This window comes from Ambystoma mexicanum, chromosome 5p, assembly GCF_040938575.1.
Source record: "Ambystoma mexicanum isolate Mex_15411 chromosome 5p, UKY_AmexF1_1, whole genome shotgun sequence".
NCBI lineage: Eukaryota > Metazoa > Chordata > Amphibia > Caudata > Ambystomatidae > Ambystoma > Ambystoma mexicanum.
The window spans coordinates 1,064,410,800-1,064,432,181 of record NC_090930.1 but is presented as its reverse complement, the minus strand read 5'-3'; the positions used below and the strand labels follow the sequence as shown (position 1 = coordinate 1,064,432,181).

At 46.5% G+C, this 21,382-nt stretch overlaps 1 protein-coding gene across 1 annotated transcript in view; it reads right to left on the bottom strand.

The window, feature by feature from the left end:
• Nucleotides 1-21,382, bottom strand: part of MYLIP (myosin regulatory light chain interacting protein) — a 60,503-nt gene that overhangs the window by 5,613 nt on the left and 33,508 nt on the right. Inside the window, exons 3-6 of the mRNA XM_069613563.1 lie at nucleotides 11,607-11,792; nucleotides 6,239-6,436; nucleotides 4,944-5,108; nucleotides 2,457-2,877 (exon numbers count right to left, since the gene is read on the bottom strand). Of these exons, the coding sequence (XP_069469664.1) occupies nucleotides 2,457-2,877; nucleotides 4,944-5,108; nucleotides 6,239-6,436; nucleotides 11,607-11,792 (970 nt within the window). The remainder of the gene's footprint in view (nucleotides 1-2,456; nucleotides 2,878-4,943; nucleotides 5,109-6,238; nucleotides 6,437-11,606; nucleotides 11,793-21,382) is intronic.

Genomic DNA, 21,382 nt, shown 5'->3' with positions numbered 1-21,382 from the left:
TACTAAAACTGCCACCTTCTGCCCTCTTGTTCGGCTGCACAGCCTGTGCAGCCAGGGTAATACTCCCCCCCCCCCACCTTGTACCCAGTCTTTGTGAGACAGCGTCCGAATGCTCTTGGCAGACTCAGCCCTGGCCAGCTCAAATGCCTTCGCCAAGTGTGGGTCCCTACCGATCCTCAACCATTCTAGCATTGCACGTGCGTCCCCATCATTATGCGGATATATATACACATTATATATATATATATATATATATATATATATATATATATATATATATATATATTATATACACACAAACAAAGCCGTAACATTGCATGTTGCAATGAGTGTCCTTGGTTCAGTGGCGTAGCTGTCCAGAGATTCTTCAGCCCCTTGCACTCTAGAAGGCACCAGGCACTCTGCAGTACAACGTTGAGCTTCTTTGCAAACCTTTTGGAACATCTCAAATGCAGTCTCATAGGTGCAACCAATGCCCTCAACTCCTCTGCCCTCCGCCCCTCTTTGCACCACTACATCCTCACCGGGCAAGTGTCTGAAAATGTGCAGGCCCTCCGTCCCCAAGCAGTTCAAACAGGACTACCTCCTTCTGGTCGTCCGTGCAGTTTGCTCTACTTGCTGTCCTGATATATACTTTAAATGAGTCATACCATAACTCCATGGTATGGATGGTTCCCCAGGGACAGGCAAGAAACATGGGATGGGGGTTTGGCATGCGTACTTTACATGTTCAACCATACTGGTTGGCTTGGTCACTTGTTAATCCTCTAAAAGCGTTAAGGGCCACCGGGTTCCAGCAAAGTCTTCGCTCTGCAGTGCCAACAGCAATTCCTGGATGGTCTGCGCTGCTGCGGGGTTACTGCTGCTGTTCGCTGCTCTCCTCCCGCAGTCACGCATAGCTGGTTCTGAAGGCCATTGGCACCATGGGGCGCCTTCCAGTCATCGCCACAATATGGTAGCCCCGTACAGTAAATAAGAGGCCAACACAAAGTGCAATCGTGGCACTCAGGTTTCTTCACCATTTAAACAAGCGTTAACTCCCGAACTCTTGAACATAGATTCTCTCCCATGCATCAACACGCGCACATGTTTGCAGACCCGCACTTCAGACTTGCACTCGCTACCACACTTTGAGAGACTGATGCATGCATTTTAGTATCATGAAATAGCAAGATTTTTAAATAACTGAAAACTGCTAAATGGTCATTTGATACTGTGATAATACAAGGTGTTCTATTAAAGTAAACATATGGTCGGTGTGCACCTTACCTTTAGGCAGAGAGGGATTTCCCCATCAGCAAAAGATCAGCAATACATAGGACCAGCAGAAGCACCACATTTTCTCAAGAGGCCAAGCTGGACCAAACTTCCTATTCAACCAGAGTCCACATTCTAATTTGCCATCTCAACCTAAAATCCTGCGCAAATTGGGTAAGTAACATGCAACAAAACCTCCAGCCAAGTCAGCTGGATGGCCACCTACAGTTTGACTGAAGAGATGGCTTGCGAACTGGGCGGACCACGACAGCGTCACAGCTCTTACAGATGGAACCCAAATGTACAAGGCAGAGAGAGGCCATTCTTCCTATGGATAGCATCAGCTGCACTTGATTCCGGCCCTTTTATGAGCGGACTGGGAGGAAAGATCAGGGGCAACGAGACAATGCAGAGCAGCACTGGTTTGACCTGGTCCAATGCGTAGAGGATTGAGACTCAAGCATAAATAAGATCTAAAATATGTTTACAAAGCCACATAATGCTTCTGCTTAAGGCATGCAAATGTTGTTATGTTTGCATCTGTACTACAACCAATGCCCTGGAAATCTCGTAAATTTAAGCCGAGGAAGAGACTAGAAAAATGTGTACATTTTTAAATTAAACTATAAACAAATGAAAGCTGCGTCGATACAAAGAAATTTGCCCCAATCCTTAATGACATATGTACAGGCGCTCAATAGGGTAGGACGGTCGAGAAAGGGAAGGACAAAGTAGTAGCTTGTGGCAGGATTTGCTAAAGGCTTTCCTTTCAATGCAAACACGGCGACCAACTCCAAACTCCTGAACAAAAGCAGAAGGCTGACAAGGGCATACATCTAAATAGTTCAACAAAACGTCTGATAAGAAGCACAGGGGCCTTAGTGACCAACGCATGGCAAGACACCATAAGAGTAGTTCTAACTCGGCACACTCGCGGTGGGTCTCTGATCTCTAAACCGCAAGTTTCACTCAGGCACTGTGCCCACAGTTAGAAAAATAAAAAATGTAAAAGGCCTTTGTTTGGGAGATGCCGGACATATCAAACGTGACGGTTTGCAAGTTTGGTGTTTAAATATGGGCCATTTTTGACTTTTTAGTACGGTTCTTTAACTCGCATTATTTAGAACAACGCTGTGGAGACGCATATCATCCACATGCACAATTTGAAATCTAAAGTGAGTGATTATGAATGTAGTCACCTGCAATTGCGCGGCACAGGCCTCGCAGCACACCATGTGCCCACACGGGCAGAAGGCCGAGTTGATCTCCTCTTCGCAGCACAGCATGCAGAGCAAGGCCTCCTTGAGCTTGCGCAGCTTCTCCTGTAGGGCCTTGGTTTGGTGGCAGTTCAGGCCCTCGCAGCTGTCGCAGTTCACGTCGTGCTCCGAAGACTTGAGGGGGGAGTTTGCGGCACTCTGGTCCGTGCTGGGGGCCATGTCCACAATGCCAGCGTTGTACAGAGCCCGGCGGGCATGGTCGTACACCTCTTTTGAAGTCCGCTTAATGTCAAAAACATACTTTTTGCCTAGGTTGATATTGTCGTTCAGGAACAGCGAGGCCAAATGGCCTTTAAGGTCCCTGCTGTACTGCATCATGACGGCATTAGTAACGGTGTCGCATCTATGGAGGAAAACAAAAAAAGCTGTGATTAGCAGAGTATGACCCGCATGCCATTTATACATACCAATACAGGTGTGCGCATATACGAACATACAGCTTATAAAAAATCCTATTAAACTCCGAGTGGCCCTGGTACCTTCCCATGGAAGAAGTTATTTAACATCGTTGCTGCTGAGAAGATGGGCTCTCACACTTCGGCAATATTTTGATTTGGCCAAAAAGGAAAAAGTACGTGTCTGGTCTGAAGCGCTCTTCAATATGTTTAAAGCAGTAAAAAAAAAATTGAAAGACTTAACTGGCCCTAAGAAACCACAACTGGACTACCCAATGTTGTCGGCTCCTTTAGGTCTTCTATAGTCTCCAGTCCTGCATGCTTTTTCTGGCAGGAACAACAACCCCAGAGGGGCCTCAAAACCACCCCACACGACTACCCTCTAGCATAGGTATACCACTACCAGATGGCTGCTCCGAACACCCATGGAAGTCTCCATTGACTGCTCCCCACACTAACACTCCTATTCCAAGTTTCAACACATGGTAATTGAGCAACCCCACCCAGACAACCATCAGAAGGCTATACCTCCAACCAACTTTCTAGATCACAAACCTGACCAACACATCCTCCCACTACAAGACCACAAGCCTTCACTCTGGGCACAGATGCCTCAAATACCCCCCACAAAAGCCAACCAGAAAGAAGGCTCACAAACGGTACCTGGGTACTTCTGATTGAATGCATCAACGTCGAGATCATCTTGCATCCCTCCCCCCGTGCCCTCCACTAACCAGACCGAGCCCACCTCATTCAGATCTGCCGGAGAGCCAAGAGGCCATCCAAATAGGAGCCAAGCGCTACATAAACCCAATCTAAAAAAAAGAAACAACCAGGGTTTTATACTCCCTCAGCACATCAATGGGAGGGATGCCTTTGCTGTGTGACAGCAAGAGGGAAGGTCCACCAGTATAGAAGGGAGGTTGGCGACTACAGACATTAACAGTCCTTAGAGAAGGGAATCAATGGCTGGCGCAGGATATGGGCAGAGAGGTCATACAGTGAAGCCCAGTTCTACATACAGGGATGGCACCATCTAAAAAAACAAGCTTGAGAATTTTAAAATTCATCATTTGAGGAATAAGACCATCAAGTGCTATTTTAATGCCTTATAGTTTAATGATAAGAGTACAACGGGCTGGCATAAACACAGTTCGAATCTTGATCCGGCGAGACTTTGCTGCATTGCATTGATAACTCTCTTGGCTCTCAGTTAGCCATCTAACGAGCGGACTCAACAGCACCTTCAAAACCCATGGACTGTGAAAACAAGTGCTGCACACCCCAGCCATGCAAACGCCCACTGTTTTGTTCAATGGCCTAGCCGTGCAGTCCGTCTGAGCCGCACTCATTTTTCAAACTGTTTTGTAGCCCTTTTAAGAAAAAGCACATTTTTGCGAGAATGGAGCGCTTGTGAAAGGTGTCAAAATGGCGGCTTGAATGCGGGAGCTCAGATTCCTGTGCAATTGAATCCTAAGCATTGCAGATTCTGCCAACTAGAGGTGCCAAACGTGGAAAGGAATTTAATGATGCGGAAACTTGCCCGCTGACATGCCCAACTTCCACCCTCTGCACAATTCTTTTTATCCCGCGCCCTATGTCACCCAAGAGGAGATATAGGAGTGTTTTTCTTTTCAGGTTTTTTTATAACTCCAGGCAGAAATGAAAAATACGATAAAAGTTCATTTTCATCTTGGAAAGGCTCCAGGGTAGGTATGATGGAAATTACAGCATCGCCTAATTTTCTAAACTCCTGCAGTAAAGAGATCTGCCTATGGAGAATGTTATACTCGATTACCTCCCCGAGAGCAGCAAAGCACCCCACTTTAAACAATAGTAACCTAGTCAAAGGAGTTGCCAATAACTGAGGTATAGTTTATTCTTTGTATGAGCCATATTTGTAGTTTTGCCTCTTCTATTACATATCGGCGGGGGGGGGGGACATGGGACTTAATGGCCTACATACAACCTAGAGCATGACATCTCTGCATAGTAGATGCATCTCGTCACACACCTGTAAAAGGCGTGCGTTTCGGTTATGGCCCTGTAGAGTCCGCTGGCAGCTCTTGTGCTGATCATCTTGAAGAGAAGTACAATGCTATTCCCAGACTCCTTGGTTACAGTAAGGTAGACGTTCTTTCCCGACTGGGTTGCCATCTGAATTACAGGGTAAGTTATCCTGCAAAGGGAACACAAGAGATTTGGTTACATTGCATCATTACTAAAATGGGACTATAGTAACAGCAAATCTCACAATCTCTCAAATCTGCTCGACATTGTAGCAGCGCATGAAGCCGGCACTGGTGTGTGCCCAGCAGTCAAAACCAGCTATTTAAAATGATAAATTAATCAAAATGTGTATGAACGATTTAGGAACCAGTCACATACTGGACCCACATTCAGATCTACGGATGGGTTTTGTGTGTGCCTGAAGAACCCATGACCCGTGACAGGGTCTGCAACTTCCACAGAGGTCAGTGAACACAGATTTCACTTGTGTAGAAGTGCTGGTTGAGCCAAAGGCTGCACGTATGCACAAATGCCTGGCTATGTGTGGGGTAATCTCGTTAAGGTCACCTCTTTTGGACACATAACCTGATGGTTGGTGCCAGCTTGAGCAATGTGGACCTTAGAAGAGTAGCAACAACTTTGTAGTTCATTGAAGCCTTAAAACAGCACCTGGACCCGCCATAGCAAGGCAGGCATTTCAGTGGGCTGTGGATTCACTCCAGAAGTGTATTTAACTACAGGTTTGGATGCCAACAAGGATGGGCCAGCCACATACTCGGGTGACAAGGAAACATTTGGTGGTGATAATTTTGTGTTAAACACCACGAGCCCATTTGCTTTAGCGATGAAGGTTTAGAGGGAGTCAATGTTACAAATTCAAAGGTTTGTTTTAATACCACAAAAAGTCACCACTTGTACAAGGTCAAATTAAAGCACATGCCCAAATGGACAAATCTGAGGCAGTTGCACGGATTCTAATCCACTGGGCCTTTGCCAGCTTCTCTGATGGTCAAGTAAATTCTCCGGTAATTTAGGACAGCCAACCTCACAAACCAAAACCATGTGTTCAATTTGAAAGATCTAAACTGTTTCTCTGCAAATATACAAATCCTTTGTTTAAAAAAGTACTGACTCGAACTGTGCTACATGATATTTAAAACCTTTTGAAAAGGGTATGTTGCCAAGAGACCTCAACAACTTTTAAAGTTGTCCCTTGCAATGTGTCCAAATATACTACTCTTTGAGGGAGGGCTGCCCAATGTCGGACTACACGAGACAAGCAAACAACGCTGGGCTTACCTGTTTATGGGGCTAAAGTCTTCTTTACAGACGGCCACACCTTCGGGTCCAATGCCGACGATCAGTTTCTGCCCTTCGTTGTCCCTCACAGAGTGCCACTCCACCCCATAGTTATCCAGTGTCGACACGATCTGTAGAACCTGGTACTCAGCCGAAGCCTGGCTCAACCCTTCAAGCCCCTTGTGCTTTGCGGTAATACTGTGGACCAAACAAAAAGCCTAGTTAGGGATATTCAGACCACGTGGGAATGGCGCATATGTTTAACCACTATGCATTTCCAATATGCAGGCACAGCATGCAACATATACTGGAGGAAAGCTGTGCATCATAACTACTTGTGGAAAACAAGACCTGGCACACAGCAGCTTCACTTTCTAGACCCTGTCCTGAAAGCACTACATAAGTCCGGCGAGTACTGGACGGCCAGGCATAGCACCATCTTGCTAGCTTCAGAGCACAATGCGAGTAAAGCCCCAAGCAGGCTAGGCTTCACTATGCTGCACCTGAATCACGTGAAAGCAAACAAGCCAGGATAAAGTGAGTTTTTTTCACAAGTGATCTTTAAAAAGCTACTCTGCACAGCTTGTTAGGAATGACATGGACAGAGCGGGCGGGTGGACTTTCAAGGCCAGAGTATTGGAGCCATAACACGGATGCACAGAGTTCATATTTGCAAGCATGCCACTAGGTTTGGCACAACACCCTCTTACATTGTCAGCTTAACAAGACAAGCGTTGCAGAAGTGAGAACACTTCAGCTTGAAATGCAGAAGCACCACAATCCGACACATGAGCCTGGGATACGCCAGGCAGCTTCTCGCATCAGCCAGCGGTTCACGCTCATTAGTTGTGTGCCAGGGGTGGGATCATAACCGAATATTACACATTCATTCCATCAGTGACACAAAGTGCTCTCCTTTCCAATTCAAGATGGCCAAGAAACTGGGTAAGCTCACACCAGAATCCTCCACGCCTCCCTTCAATGAAACTCAAAATACAGCAGTTTAACACAGCTTAATCCCCCCCCCAAAAATAGACTCCCCATAACGCAGATTCAGAACCAACAGGGTCTTCTGCTTGTGCAGGAAGAAAAGGGTGGCAAGTGGTAGTTAGCACACGCATACACACATGCTAAGTGCAAGCTACCGCATGTGCGGATGAACTCATGAGATGGTATAACAGTCGCACCAAGATCTACATTTCGGAAGGGATAAAATTAACGTGCTTTTAAAAATAAACACAGCAATGCGATTCAGTAGGTTGCTAGAGGACGAACATGATCTTGCATCGATACTGAAATAGGGACTCCTCCCTCAAGCCCCCAGACAAAGAACCTCAGTGGTCAGGATTCCTAAGAAATGTACTGATGTAACCACTGTGTTCCCAGGCTAGCACAAGCAATGAAGCACTCCCCTCCTCAGGTCTCCACATAGGTATCTTATTGCACATACCCCAAAAACAAAGAAAAACACCTGGGGCTCCCGCAGCCAACCCGCAAAGTGTGGAGAAGGCACCGACCACTACATAAAGAGGCTGGGGACTAGTGCTGGTGGCATACATCTGCAATTTGAGGGAGGTAGATGCCAGTTACACTACATTAGCATCAATGGCACCACATTAAAAGCACTTGTTACACAAACGCCCACAAGAAACCACATCCCCCAAAAGGCCATCTACAGCTGACTAAAACGCCCGAGCTCGAGTTCTGCAGCGAATGCACTTTTAGACAAGGATAGTGCTACACAACCATACTCCATGGCAGCAACGCCATACACAGCGCTTTAACATGCAAATAGTCTAGCAGCACTCGCTCTTACATTCCTGAAGGATCTGGATCTGCGATTCCTTCTCGGCTGCATGTTGTCACGCTCTGACTTTACTGTGCTTTTAAACATTGCGATTTGTGACTTACTTTTAATTGTATACTGCTTATATTTTACATCTTGGTTTCATTAGTGCCTTTCTTAACCCCTCCATCCATCTCTTCTCATCTTGGGCGCTTTGAATCAGCGTGGGCTTGTTAAACGCTGAACGCCCATTTGAACTACATTTCCTAGCTTGTTTTGTAGTTCTTTGCACCTTTTAATCTGTTTACAAGCGTGACTGAGCTGGTTTGTGCCTGGTACGTGTCGCGTGTGCCCTTTGGCATCTGTGAGATGCCACTTTGATTATTGCAAGTACTGTCCGGGACTATAGCTTCGGCACTTGAGCTCATGTCCCGCTCAGAATTAATCATGAGCATTCAGAGGAATAGGAAAGCCAGGCTTGCAGCACCAAGTCCTCAGAAGCCCACCCAAGGAATACCATCAGTGTTCCAAAATACGCTCACACTGCTTCTACCGCAGCCCATGTAATCCCCACTTCTGCTACCGATTTTCTGCTTCACTGTGCCCTTCTCAACACACGCTCCCCCTACCCCTCCCACCCCCCGAATTACATGGAGTAGAGATTGCAGATCCTCACCTCAAGTCCTGATCTAATAGCAATCACCAAGTCATGGCATAATGAAGCCACCTCCTCTGAAGCGCTACTTGCTGCTCCTAACTACCAACTCTTTTGGGAAGATCGCAAAGCCTGTCGGGGGGGGGGGGGGGGGGGGGGGGGTGGGGAAGGTGTGGGGGGGAGCTATTTTTTAGGGCTATTTTTTAATTTTTATTTGCTACGCTACCACCTAGAGTCGCCAGATGACTGAATCTCTTATAGTGAAACTGAAGTTTCAAAGAATATGTCAATTTCCATCATCATCATTTATCCCCCCCCCCCTCCTCCTCCCAGGGCCCGTCCATTCTTTGAAGAACCGCTATTAAGTCTTTTGCCATGGCCTCCTTATGTGCTTTGGACGCCATAGGGTTTCCTCAATGGATGTCAGGCCCTACACATACTGCAGGGCACACACTCAATTGGGTCCTCTCACACTTTCTCACCATAGTAAAACTTGACATCTCTCCTTGTATCCGGTCTGACCACTCTCTGCTTTCTTTTTTTGTCAATCTTCTGGGGCCTGGAGCAAGACTAGATACCAACCCCCAGATTGGTCCTTCAAACTCGGAACTGCAAGAGCATAACTCCCATTAAACTTTCTGCCTTACTCCATAGTAAACTTGGCTCCAGGGAGGACTTTGTGAAGGCAGATGAATTAGCTCACCACATATCGATACTCTGGAGTGTGCCATCGATCTCCTAGCAACCTTAAAGGCTTGTTCAATTACACAATTATCCCCCTTAGACTACAGAAACGGTCTACCAAACGCAGTTGGCGAAAGAATCCCTCACCCTCTTACTCGGACCATGTATACATCACTGGTCAAATAATTCAAGGAAGCCATCATCCGTGCTAAATCTTCCCTGTATAATTCTAGGATCTCACAGGCTAAATCTAGCTCTAAATAATCATTTGCTATCTTGAATGAATTTAAGGGCAAGTCTTGTACTACCCTAGGTCCAGTGAAGGATAATGACTGGTGTCAAACCATCCATAACGCCTTTGATGACAAAGTTACCACCCACCAAAGTTCCATCTTGTCCTATAGGAACTTGTGTAATATCAAGGAAAACTCCAACCCTGTTCTACCTGAAAATGATTCTCCGAGAACTCTCAATACCCTCCCCTTTGTATTTTCACCATGAAATGAGACTCATCTCTCAGATAATTACAGGCATGAAGCCCACCACATGCCAGGGTGATATCTGCCCCTCCAGTCTCTTATTAGCTGTATTGATGTGCTCTGCCCACGGGTAACGAAGATAGTCAATATTTCATTTGCTGAAGGGGTCCACCCCCCTTTCTCAAGGAGTCCTGGATTACCCCTATTTTGAAGAAAGACAATCTTGATCCTTTTTCAGTGGACAATTATCGTCCCATAACAAACGTCCCTTTCTTCTCAAGAGCCTTGATAAGGTGGCCTACACACAACTCGGAGATTTATATTCTTGCTATCCACCCGTCAGGCTTCAGAGCAGGTCATGGCACGGAGGCTGCCATGATAGACCTTAAAGCGAACCTACTTCACACTGTCAACCTTGACCAACCAGCCCTTTTGATGCTCTTAGATCTCTCCTCCACATTTGACCTTGTGGACCACGATATCCTGGAGGATAGACTTCAAACCATAGTAGGTTGCTCCACTCAGGCTTCTCAATGGATTCCTTCCTTTCTTGGCCCCCAGAATGCCAGAGAGATTACTGCGGAGGCCTTTTCTAACTACTTGTGGCGTGCCGCAGGGGGCTTGAATATTGCCATCCCTGTTTAATATCTATATTATATCCCTTAGATGAGCTGGGTGCCCAGTATACTAATTACGCTGATACCCAGGTCGTCGTGAGACTCACAGGTCTATAAACCCATGACTCAGCCAATGTAATACTATCTACTCTGCTATCCATGATTGGATGGCTACTAACTCATTGGCATTGGATGCTAAGAAGACTGAACTCCTGATGGTAGCCTCCAGTCAAAAACGTTAAGGCAGGAATATAAGAGTTTGCTATTCTTACCACCATCATCATCCCAGTAGCTAAAAAGGTAAAGCCCCCTGGCGTCACCTTGGATGCAGACTATGAACCAGCATGTTGCCCCGATCCGTTCATGTGGCCTTGTCAATATACTCTGTAACATCCGGGCCTTTGTGTCGCATGGTAATGCTGCCATCCTCGCCACCACCCTTGTCAATTCTCGACTGGATTACTGCAATAGTCTTCTCAACGGCTGCTCCCAGCTCGACCCAATTTCTCTTCAAATCTCTCAGAATGGAGCCGTTTGCGGCCTCTCTAAAGTGACTCATCACTACCTCTAGACGGGATCTTCATTGGCTCCCCATGAAGCATATAGTCACCCATAAGATGCTCACGTTGGCTCAGCCAAGGTTTAAACTCGCCAAAGCAGGCGGTGGTAGATTTGATGTCCAAAGCCCTATTGCCTGGAACGCACTTGCCCATTCCCTCAGATCCACTGCTACCACCATGGAGTTTAAAAAAAGGCTGAAGACTTCTCTTCACTCTCTCCCATGATTAATTTTATTACATTTGACCGATGCCCTCACCCGTCTCTCCCTGACTTTGAACTGTCTACTCTTTATCCGTTTTCTGTCCTTACTGTATTGTCTTTTCTGTGTGCCCCGAGGCCCTTGGGCATGCGGCGCAGCATATACAAATTAAAATAAATAAAGTGCCCAACACTTGGAAAAGCTTAGGCTAGAAAGGAGTAGTCAATACATAAAAACAGTCAGACAAGAGGACACCAAGCACACACATTTGGGTTAATGGTTTATGAATCGACCAGCCCTCCCCACCCCAATCTACCCAATTCATTAAAAAAATTGAAAAATATTGTGTCAGGGCAAACATAATCGGCTTCAGAGTGGACTGCTTACCGGTTTAAAACAGTGATGCCAAGGTCCATCCCACATAGCTCATGATAGCTGTACTTCGCCGTATTTTGGTTGTAATCCCCAAACTCCATCTGGGCCAACAATGCACTGAGCTCGACTGCCTGCTCCGGGGAACACTGCAGGTTGCCAGCCAAAAGATCCTCCTTTATATGCACGAAGAACATATGCCTGAGAGAGAAAATACAAAACAGTACGGTTTAAGAAAATGGATGGAAAAACCAACAAGAGACAGATTTAGAAGCTAGGTCAGAGTGCTGAAACTTTCCATTTATACCTGGTGGCTCTTATAGTAGTGTGCTAAACTAGAACACATTTTGGTTTGTCTGGAGGCATAGATTCAGGCAGTTCCTAGGCATTCTTTTAAAAAACTTATATATTCTGGGAGGTACAGCAATGCTCAACTTGGCAAGCTGGAAACAACCGATACCAAAGCTGTGCAATTGAAAGAAAAGTCAGGACTGAAAACTAGTGCGTTGCTGACGGGGAGTCAAACCGAGCATCTAGAGCAGGCTACAGACTAAAGATTTCGGCGAAGTGTTCTTATACTGCCGCTTAAATTTAACTGGTTAACAATCTGGGCTCAGAAGCAACTCGCTGATCATTTCACATACCGTACAAAAAAAATAATAAACCAAGCAAGAACCGGGGAGTAATATGTAGGACACCAGCACTGCACTAGTTGTGTACTCGGACCAGAGGCATCGGCAGCACCTTCCACAAAGCATATCTAGTAATCATGTTGCCATGAAAATGGTCGCAGGTGGCGACATTTCCCTAAAAATGCACCCTCCAAACACTCCCTTTTTGGAGCAGGACATTTCGGCGCAGCCTGCTTGCCGCAATTTTAATTAACATTGCACTTTAACAGTGCACTTTAAATTAAAAAATAAAAATATATACAATCGCCGTGAAACCCTGGCCTGTTGGGCTGGGTGACTGAAGAGTTAACCACGAAGCCATAGAGCTCTTATCGATTCTGTCTGCACCAGTTACTTATATTAAGCTTAACGAGCGTTCTCAATAACCCACGTCAGTAAGTAACTGGTGCATCTCAAACTGATAAGACTTCAATAGCCCAGTGGTTAGCTCTTCGGTCTGACGTCCCTGCAGGCCAGCGTTCGAGACAGCATTTCATTTTTTTTTTATTTAAAAAAAAAATTAAAAAAAATGTGCCGACACAAACATGTCAGCGCCAAAAGAACCCAGAGTCGGCCAACTTTTCCTAATGCATACTGACAAAGGAAAAAGGCTACACAATTTCAGGAACGGGTCATGGTAAACCAAGTACTCGAGTGTCTAGTTTCTGGAACATTTAGCATGTCAACGTGGATATAGTTTAAAAAAAAACTCCAGCTAGCTTTCTGCCTATAAACACAGTGAAGCGGAAGCAAGCACTGGGCTGGGATGTGCGTTAAACAACCGACCAGCACACAACCAAATAGAGCACTATATAGGTTAAACATGCATGTCGACTGAGATTGGTCGTACACAGTAGCCTATTTTACACCTCCAGTCAGGTAAGGTTATAGCCAGTCCTCAAGGCTTTAAAATCTCGCCAATGGCACGTCATTCCACCAACACAGCCATTTCTGTCACCATAGTGTGTGCCCAGTTTGTGGCTATACATTACAGCTTGCCCTACATAGTCTAGTTATGAACATAAGTTAAATCAGGATAAATATGGCATCTTGTTGGTGGCAGCATTGCATGGTTTGATAAAGGGCGAAGTTGGGGTGGAGGGGAGTGACCTAGCACGGCCACCTTTGTGGAGCAAATTTCAACAGGTACAATAAAAACTAAAGTTCAGATCTAAATTGCTTGATTTGTGAACATTTGTGGCAGTTTGGACATCGACCAAAAAAAAACGCATACAGAGTTGTTGTGTGTACTCCTACCCTTGAACACTGTTGTCCCGGTGGACAAGCATTGCAGAGGTATAGTTCTGGAAGGCAAAAGGGAACTAAAAAATGGCAGGTTCCCTAGGCCCTAGAGCAGTGGTATTCAAACTGTGGGTCGCGACCCCCTAGGGGTCCGCGGGTGCATCCCAGGGGGGCCCTGAGAGCTCAGCATGAAAAAAGATTTTTTTTTTATTTTTTTTTTTAGATTGGAAGAAATGGGCAGGGGTGGCCCACATGGGCGGGCTGAAGCATGAAACTGTCTCAGGCAACAATGAAAAAGTGGCCCACAGTTGTAAATGGATATTCATTCCTTTAGTCACAGACTGGGCCTCATTACTACTATGGCGGACCAGTAACAACGGTGCTGGTAAGCTACCAGCACCGTTGCTACCATTCCGCCATAGTAAGAGTTGTGCTCGTGGGTGCTTGACAGCCCCCGCCAGGTCTGACCTCAGCTCGTCGGATGCACCGGCACCGTTATTAACGGTGCCGGTGCATCCGAGCTCCCCCTTCCCATTTGAGCCATATGGGGCTCAAATGGGAATGGGGGATCTACCGGCACCTTCGAAAGGGCAATTATCATGTCCGCCTAACTCGGCATGACCTAGTAATTGCCCATTCGCGGGTGCCAGACCCGGATGCAACTCCAGTGGCAGCCGTGCCGGTTTTACCGGCACAGCTACCGCCAGAGTAGTTATGAAGCCCACTGTTTCAATAGTACCCAAAGGGGTGCTTTGTGTTAAAATGTAAGTAAATTGTGATATATTCAGCAACAAGGTCAACATTACTAACTGCATAGTGGCCCCTCACCCATTATGGAGGAGCTAAGGAGCCAGCCCAGTGAAACAGTGAGCACTCCCTCAGCTGCTTTATCCAGCTAATGGAGTGCTCCTGGGCTGGCTGAACTGTCAAAGGGAAACACTGTTTCCCTTTGACAGTTCAGTTTAGTTCCCCAGCCGCACATGCTCACTGAGCCATGCAAGTGCTGGGGCGTTTTGCTTCGCCAGCAATGCATAGCTCATTGGAAATGCTGGCTGGGGCACTGCATGTCTGTATGTCCGAGGGGGAGCTCCTGCGCCTCCTCGCACATACGGACAGAGCAGCTGGAGCAGCACCCACACACAGGCCAATGCAGAAGGTACGTTTATGTTCATTGTTTTTATTTAAACATGTGTATGGATGCGTTATGAGTGAGTGTATGGTGATGGATGCTCATGTGAATGATAGAGATTGCTGTATGAATGTGCAGCGCCTTGCATATACACATAATCATGTTCATTGTGTTAGGACCAGTGGGGCCCAGGGGACAGGGATGGTATCTTTTTACCAAACATCTATCATTCAAAACCCTCTGCCTTGTCCACAAGGCTTTCTGGGGCCTCGGTCCAAAATACCTTCAGCTATTCCTCCGCAAATACCTCCCCTCTCGAGCTCTTCACTCCTCTATCTCCAACTCCCTCAGGGTCAGTCGTTTATCAAAGAAACGAGCTGGGGGTAGATCTCCGTCTTCGGCTGGGGCCTCCCTCTGGAACAGCGCCCTGCCACTCTAAAACTTGAGGAGAACCATCTTTCTTCCTGCACTTATCAGACCTACCCTGCCTGCTGCCTTAAACGTAGCACTTGCAAATTGCTGGCTGCACTACCACTGTTTGTTGCCTTTATTATTTATTTATTGTTATTTATCTGTTTCTCCTCTGCTTCGCACTTTCCACTTCTCCCCCCTTCCATGCACTTTTCCCCTCACACTTGCGCGTTCTCAATGTCACTGGGCCTAGTAAGATCGCTGTTTTATTCTCCTCTGTTCCCCTCCCTTGCCTTGTCACGCTCTGAAACACTTGTGTACGAGCGCGATAGAAATAAAATATCAATGCCTGCCCCCTGGACTCCCAGCAACAATTGCAAACTGTTTGGCTATTTACCCATTTTTTGTTAAAAGTATGCTCTACAATGCAACATTTTTAACCTATTATTTTAAAAAAAATTCACAGGGGGAAACCCCCCCGAACCTCCCCTTAATGCCCCTCCACTTAAAAAAGATTCACCAGCCGCCACTGGCCCTCAGACTGTGTTGGGAACGGGATGGGGGAACCGAGGGACTATGGTGGGAGCACAATGGGCGGGAACCATGGGATAGTGATGGGAGCAGAGTGGGGAGAGCCCTGGGTGTGTGATGGGGTGGGGAGAGACCAGCGACTGGGTAGGAGTGGGATGAGGGAGCCCAGCGACTTTGATGGGAGCAGGTGATGGCGCGCAATATATACTGTCCATTTGGCATTTCTGGGGGGTCCCGACCTGCCCAAATTTTGCTCAGGGGGGCCCTGGCCAAAAAAGTTTGAAGACCACTGCCCTAGAGCAACCAAAAAAGCGAGGGCCAAGTGTGAGGTCATGGCCGTGGATTAGGAATTCCATAATGCCCAGTCATGTCGTGAAAGTGGGAGGATACAGCCTTCAGAAAGCGAAGTACAGTAGCTGCTAATGGCTATGCATGCTAGCATCCCCTTCCATTAATAGACGGATACAAACGAATTTAAAGTGCAACTACTGTGCATACAAAGGTCGAATGAAACGCACAAAAAAAAAAAGTAACAAGCGACCAAAAAAAAATAAAAATAATAATAAATAACAGTACTACAATTTACTATACGGTAACAGGACTAAAGGACTAAATCACTATTGCACCCTAGAGCAGTTCCCCCAACAAGGGAACTTCATACACTTGCAGGGTTTGAAATTGAGGGGAGTTGAAAGCTATTTAGCTCCTGCTTGTAGCCCAGAAGACCCTGGTTAGTTTGACACCAATAGCTACATTTGGCTCCCCAGGCCAACTGATACTGAACTGACAGACCTATGTGAATTTTAATACCGAGTTTGGGACAAACTAGAAATAAGCAGAAGGACACTCCTGACTATTAAATCTCAATTTCGATCCATGCACTTGGTTACACGCCCGCATCAGACATGCACGCTATATTCTTGCTTTCCCGCTCTTGGCAGCTTTTCAGAAAAACTTGTTTGGGCAAAACAGTCCTTAAGCCTACTGGCAGGTGAGCCGAGCCCTCTCTAGAGACATGTTTCCCTCCCCTTTACGCAGCACATACCCAACAAACCTTTCTTGTGGAGGTTGAAAGGCATGTAGAAGAATTAGTGTCAAACACAATGCACGAACATCCCCACACTGTTCTAGACGGGGAACGCCCTTCAACAGTAGCAACGTGACCGTTAAAAATAAAGGAAAAAAGCAAACACATGAACAATCAACCATGGAACAAAGAGCACAAACAGAAAAGCAGGGTCGGACTTGGGCATGCATTTGTCTCGAGCACCAAGGAAAAAGTGGCCCACAGTTGCAAATGGCAATTCATTTCTTTTGTGATAGACTGTTTGAATAGAGTTTGGGGATAAAATATGACAATATTTGCATTTTAAAGAATATTCATTCAGCCACACTGGTCAACAATACTAGCATTAGTGAAGTAAGTCAAACTGGCCCACATTTGACCCAAAAAAAACCTGACCCACACTAGCATTTTTGGTTCGGGCATTGCCCCATAGACCGGTCTCAGCCTGCAGAAAAGTGATATCAGCTCGGAGTCCACATACTTCAATTCTGGCTTAAAATCTGCCAACTAATGGTAAATTCTCAGAAGAAATCTGGTTACAACCTCACGCTGCGATTTCAATGTACTGAACAAGACACAAAGAAAACACCATTACCTGTACCCGCAGCTAACATACCAGAAAAGTTTAAGTATAATAAAAAAAAAAAAAAATCACCCAATCCCAGAAGAACCTTAAGATCTAGCACCGACCTTCAAATATAAACTCAGGAGGAAGTGCATTCTCCATTCTCATAACCAAACTATGTAACTATCACAAAGGAAATCAAAATGATGGGAGACCACCTAATCTTCAGGAAACTGCTAAAAATGGGATTCTTCAATTTACTGGGATAATAAACAGATGGACAACTTCACAATGATCAACCTAATGGGGAGACCACTACCACCACTTACAATTCCGCAAACAAAAAGGCATTGAATCTCTTCCCCAGAGGGTATGAATCACAAGAATCACGACAACTGAACGCAGCACACCGATGTTTCAAGAAATATTCACACAACACTGCCTAACTGATCAACAGAAACCAGGAAACCAATGACTCCTTGCCCATACCCAACCCAGTGACAGTTTACAAACAGCTGGACAATAATCTCTACTACGATGCTAAGCAGTCCTTTCCTTTTAGTCTTAGCCCATCAATCTTACTGCGCTGGAACACAAAACTGACTGCCCTAAGTTTCGGGAGGATAGCGCAGGGGCAACGTGCTTGCCTTGGAAGCAAGACGCGGAACACAGGTTTGATCCCCGGGTCCGCGCTTAGAAACCTCTGGGTATTAAGCACGTTATAAATAACCCATCATGATCCTGACAAAAAGCATACGTCGCACAATATGCAGAGATCACCCAAAACATACAAACCATTTCCTCTTCTCCACAACCTCCACCACCACACACGCGGAGATGGCTAGTGAACCACATAGATGCTCCGTGGGTGTGCAAGTAGGTTTGAGGGTGATGTGCTAACACCAAACAAACACTGGAAAGCTGACAATCCGGAAACAAATATTCAGTGTACAAAAAAAACACATGCAGATGCCAGTTGCTCCTGGTTCTACGCGCATCAACAGCTGAGCACAACACATGTTTTATCCCTCTACTGCTCCGTAACCAGCCCCCCCTCCCAGTTTAGAGCCACGAGAGCGCCTGGAGACGCTGCAAATGGTAGCTGTGCGTGGTATGAATCAACTGAACATTACCTAAAAACTAAAGTGAAAGCACAGAGCAACTAAGAGGGGTTGATTGCTTTGGCTTGAGTGGGTGAATTTCTTTGACTGGATTTGCTCCTAATAGAGCAACAGTCTACTTTATAACTACAGGAACAGCAACACAGAGGGCATTGCAAATTGTATATGCAGCTCATTTTGTATTCATCGTTTTCTTGTTAGGTGCTTATACAGCAAGTAAAGTACCGTTTCAAGGCTCCCGCAGGGCGAGGGGAGGGAACAAGGGAGTGAAATACATTACAAAACACAATAATTAATAAAAGCAGTGGAGGGAAAAGGAGGCAGGACGAACCTATGTCTTGTGAGTATCCAGAACGTGCAAGTGCAGCAAGGGAAAGGGCGGAGAGCGCAAGTGCTGAGGAGTCTGGGCTCATGGGCGAGCCACAGGTGAAGTGCTTGGGTTGATGAGTGCTACAAGGCCAGGGATCACGTTAGGAAGTGCGAACCTCCGAGACGGAGTGTGTGTCAAGGCAAGTGCTGAGGGTAGGCAGGAGCTGGGCAGATTTGGGTGTGGGAGGACAGGGGCGCGAGGATGCATATTGGCCCTGGACACCAATCACAGCAACTGTGGGATTAGAAGAGAAGAAGGGAAGGAGATAGTAAAGAGGTGGGACCTGAGGCGCTTCTGGAATTTAAGAGAGTCCTGCTCAAGGCGCAGAGGCAGGGCAGAGGCTGTTCCATAAGAGGGAGGAAAGCAGGCGGAGGCTGTTCCATAGGAGGGAGGGTTCCATATGAGGGAGGAAAGCAATCAACCACAAAAGTGCTTTACACACAAGGTGTTGGTTCCAGAGGAACAAAGTGGTCTAGAGGGAGTGCATTGAGTAAGAAAGTTGTAGAAAGTGTGGTCCCCGAGCCAATGAAGACTTTAGGGCAGGAGACATGCCGTCCCTGGGTTTAAGACCAAGGATCAGTCTCACTGCCCTATTCTGGATTAGCTGGAAGGGTCGCAGAGCGGAAGAAGGTAGATTCAGCAGAAGGCTATTGCTATAGTCAATCCTAGAGAGAACCAGGGCTCGGGTAATACTGAGTCTCTGGAGAAAAGTGAGAACACGGAGAATTCCTTTGAGAAGGAAGAGCCGAAAGTGGGACTTCTTGGCAATATCCTGAGTGTAAGGGGGTGGGGGAGCGGGAGGGGGAAGGAGACAGAGGAGCCTAAAATGACTCCAAGGTTTCTGGCTTCAGAAGAAGGGGCTGGTGGAGAGCCCAAGGAGTAAGGCCAGAGTGAAGGAGGGAGTGGGGTTCCAAATAGGAAGGATCTCAGTTTTACAGGCATTGAGGCAGAGATCCTTGGAGATGCAAAAGGTCTGGATGGCAGATAGGCAGTCAGGGATGATGGAGGGTGCAAGAGGGACAGGAGGAAGTTTGAAAAAGAGCTGTGCGTCACCTGGTAAAACTGCAAGTTGGAGGTGAAGGAGGAGAGGAGTCGTGCAAGCAGGGCAAACAAGATGTTGGAAGAGCCAAGGGGAGAGGATCGAACCCTGGGGTACCCCACAGGTGGAGAAGTAGGGGAGGAGAAGGTTCCCATGATTACTTGGGAAGAGCTGTCAGTCAGGAAGTATGTTAGCCAGTCCATTGCCCATTCCGAGATACCAAGGGTATCGTGGAGCCTTTGTCTGAGGATGGAATGGTTGACTTTGTCAAAGGTAGAGGAGAGATTGAGAAGGATGAGGACAGAAGGGGAAGTTGCGTCCAGAGAGGCAAGCAGTTCTTCACTGGTGTCCAGAAGAGCAGTTTCCGTGCCTCTGGATGCTCTGAATCAAGACTGGTGTTTGTGGAGACCGTCAACAAGTTTGGTGTGTGCGTCAAATTGGGGTTATGTCAGCTTCTCCAACAGATTATCCTGGAAAGGGGTTATGGAAATAAGGTGGTAGTTGGCAGGGCACGTAGGGTCTGCTGAAGGTTCTCAAGAGTAGGCGCACAAGGGAATGCTTAAGGGAGGAAGGGAAGATCCGGTGTCAAAAGAGTGATTGCAGAAATCAGCGAATGCGGGGGCAAGGGAGCAAATGTTATCCTTGATGGTTCTGGATGAGTAAGGGGAACCCAGTTTAGCAGAGACCTTCAAGGAGCGGCCAACTCTGGTAACTGCTTCAGGTGTCACAGTGGAGAAGGAGCATCCAGAAAGACCCAATAAAGGAATGTAAATATAGCAGGAACTTGGACAAATTGTGTCTACTGCTAGAAGCAGTCTAGTCTTAATGTAGCGTGCAAAGCAGCTTTAAGTAGAGACAGGGTTGATTAAATAATGTTGCCACAAGTACATTTTGTCCACTGTACTGCTAGTAGGTCTGATGCACTATTTTATGAAGGTTGCTAGTGTAGGGGGTTCATTAGGTGGCTAACATGAGCTCTGAGTAACAGGACAGTTAACTGAATTCGCCACAAATGAACTGACAAAAGTCACCTGGTTAGAAACAAAAAGTGGTTACAAAAGGTAAAGCGATCAGTGACAGAAGGGCTCCTCAGAGAAAGCTTGAACGTCACACTGCTACGCTGCACCTTCCTGGTCCGAAAGTATTAAGCATCTACTAACAAGTATTTACTGTAGAAGAACGAAGAGAGATCCAGCATCATTCCCTCCTAATCCCATAGTTCAGGAGAAGGTGTTCAATAGGACTATTAAAAAACCAACAAAACAAAAAAAGCACAGGGTTAACGGTCAATGCATCAATGAAATGCCTCAATGCTTGGAATGTTACTGTGTGTGCTGGGTCAGGTGCTGAATCCAACTGGTGGAAGGCTAGCAGGGGGGCGGAGGTGTCTTGTGATTGGGTAACTCAAAAGGCCACAGGACCTGGACAGCTGAAAAGAGTTAAGCGGAGCACAGGGAAAAGCAAACTTTGTGCAGCATCCTGCCAAGAGGAATGTTGCGTTTAAGAAGAGCGCCCTTGTTAGCTGAACCTTGGATGAGGCTCTTCAGTCTTCTGCAACGCTGGCAACTATTTCAGGGGTGAGAGATTTTAGAGGAAGTGGAGTTTCTACAGCACTTCCTGGCAGATTTGATCTATCGAAGAGCAAA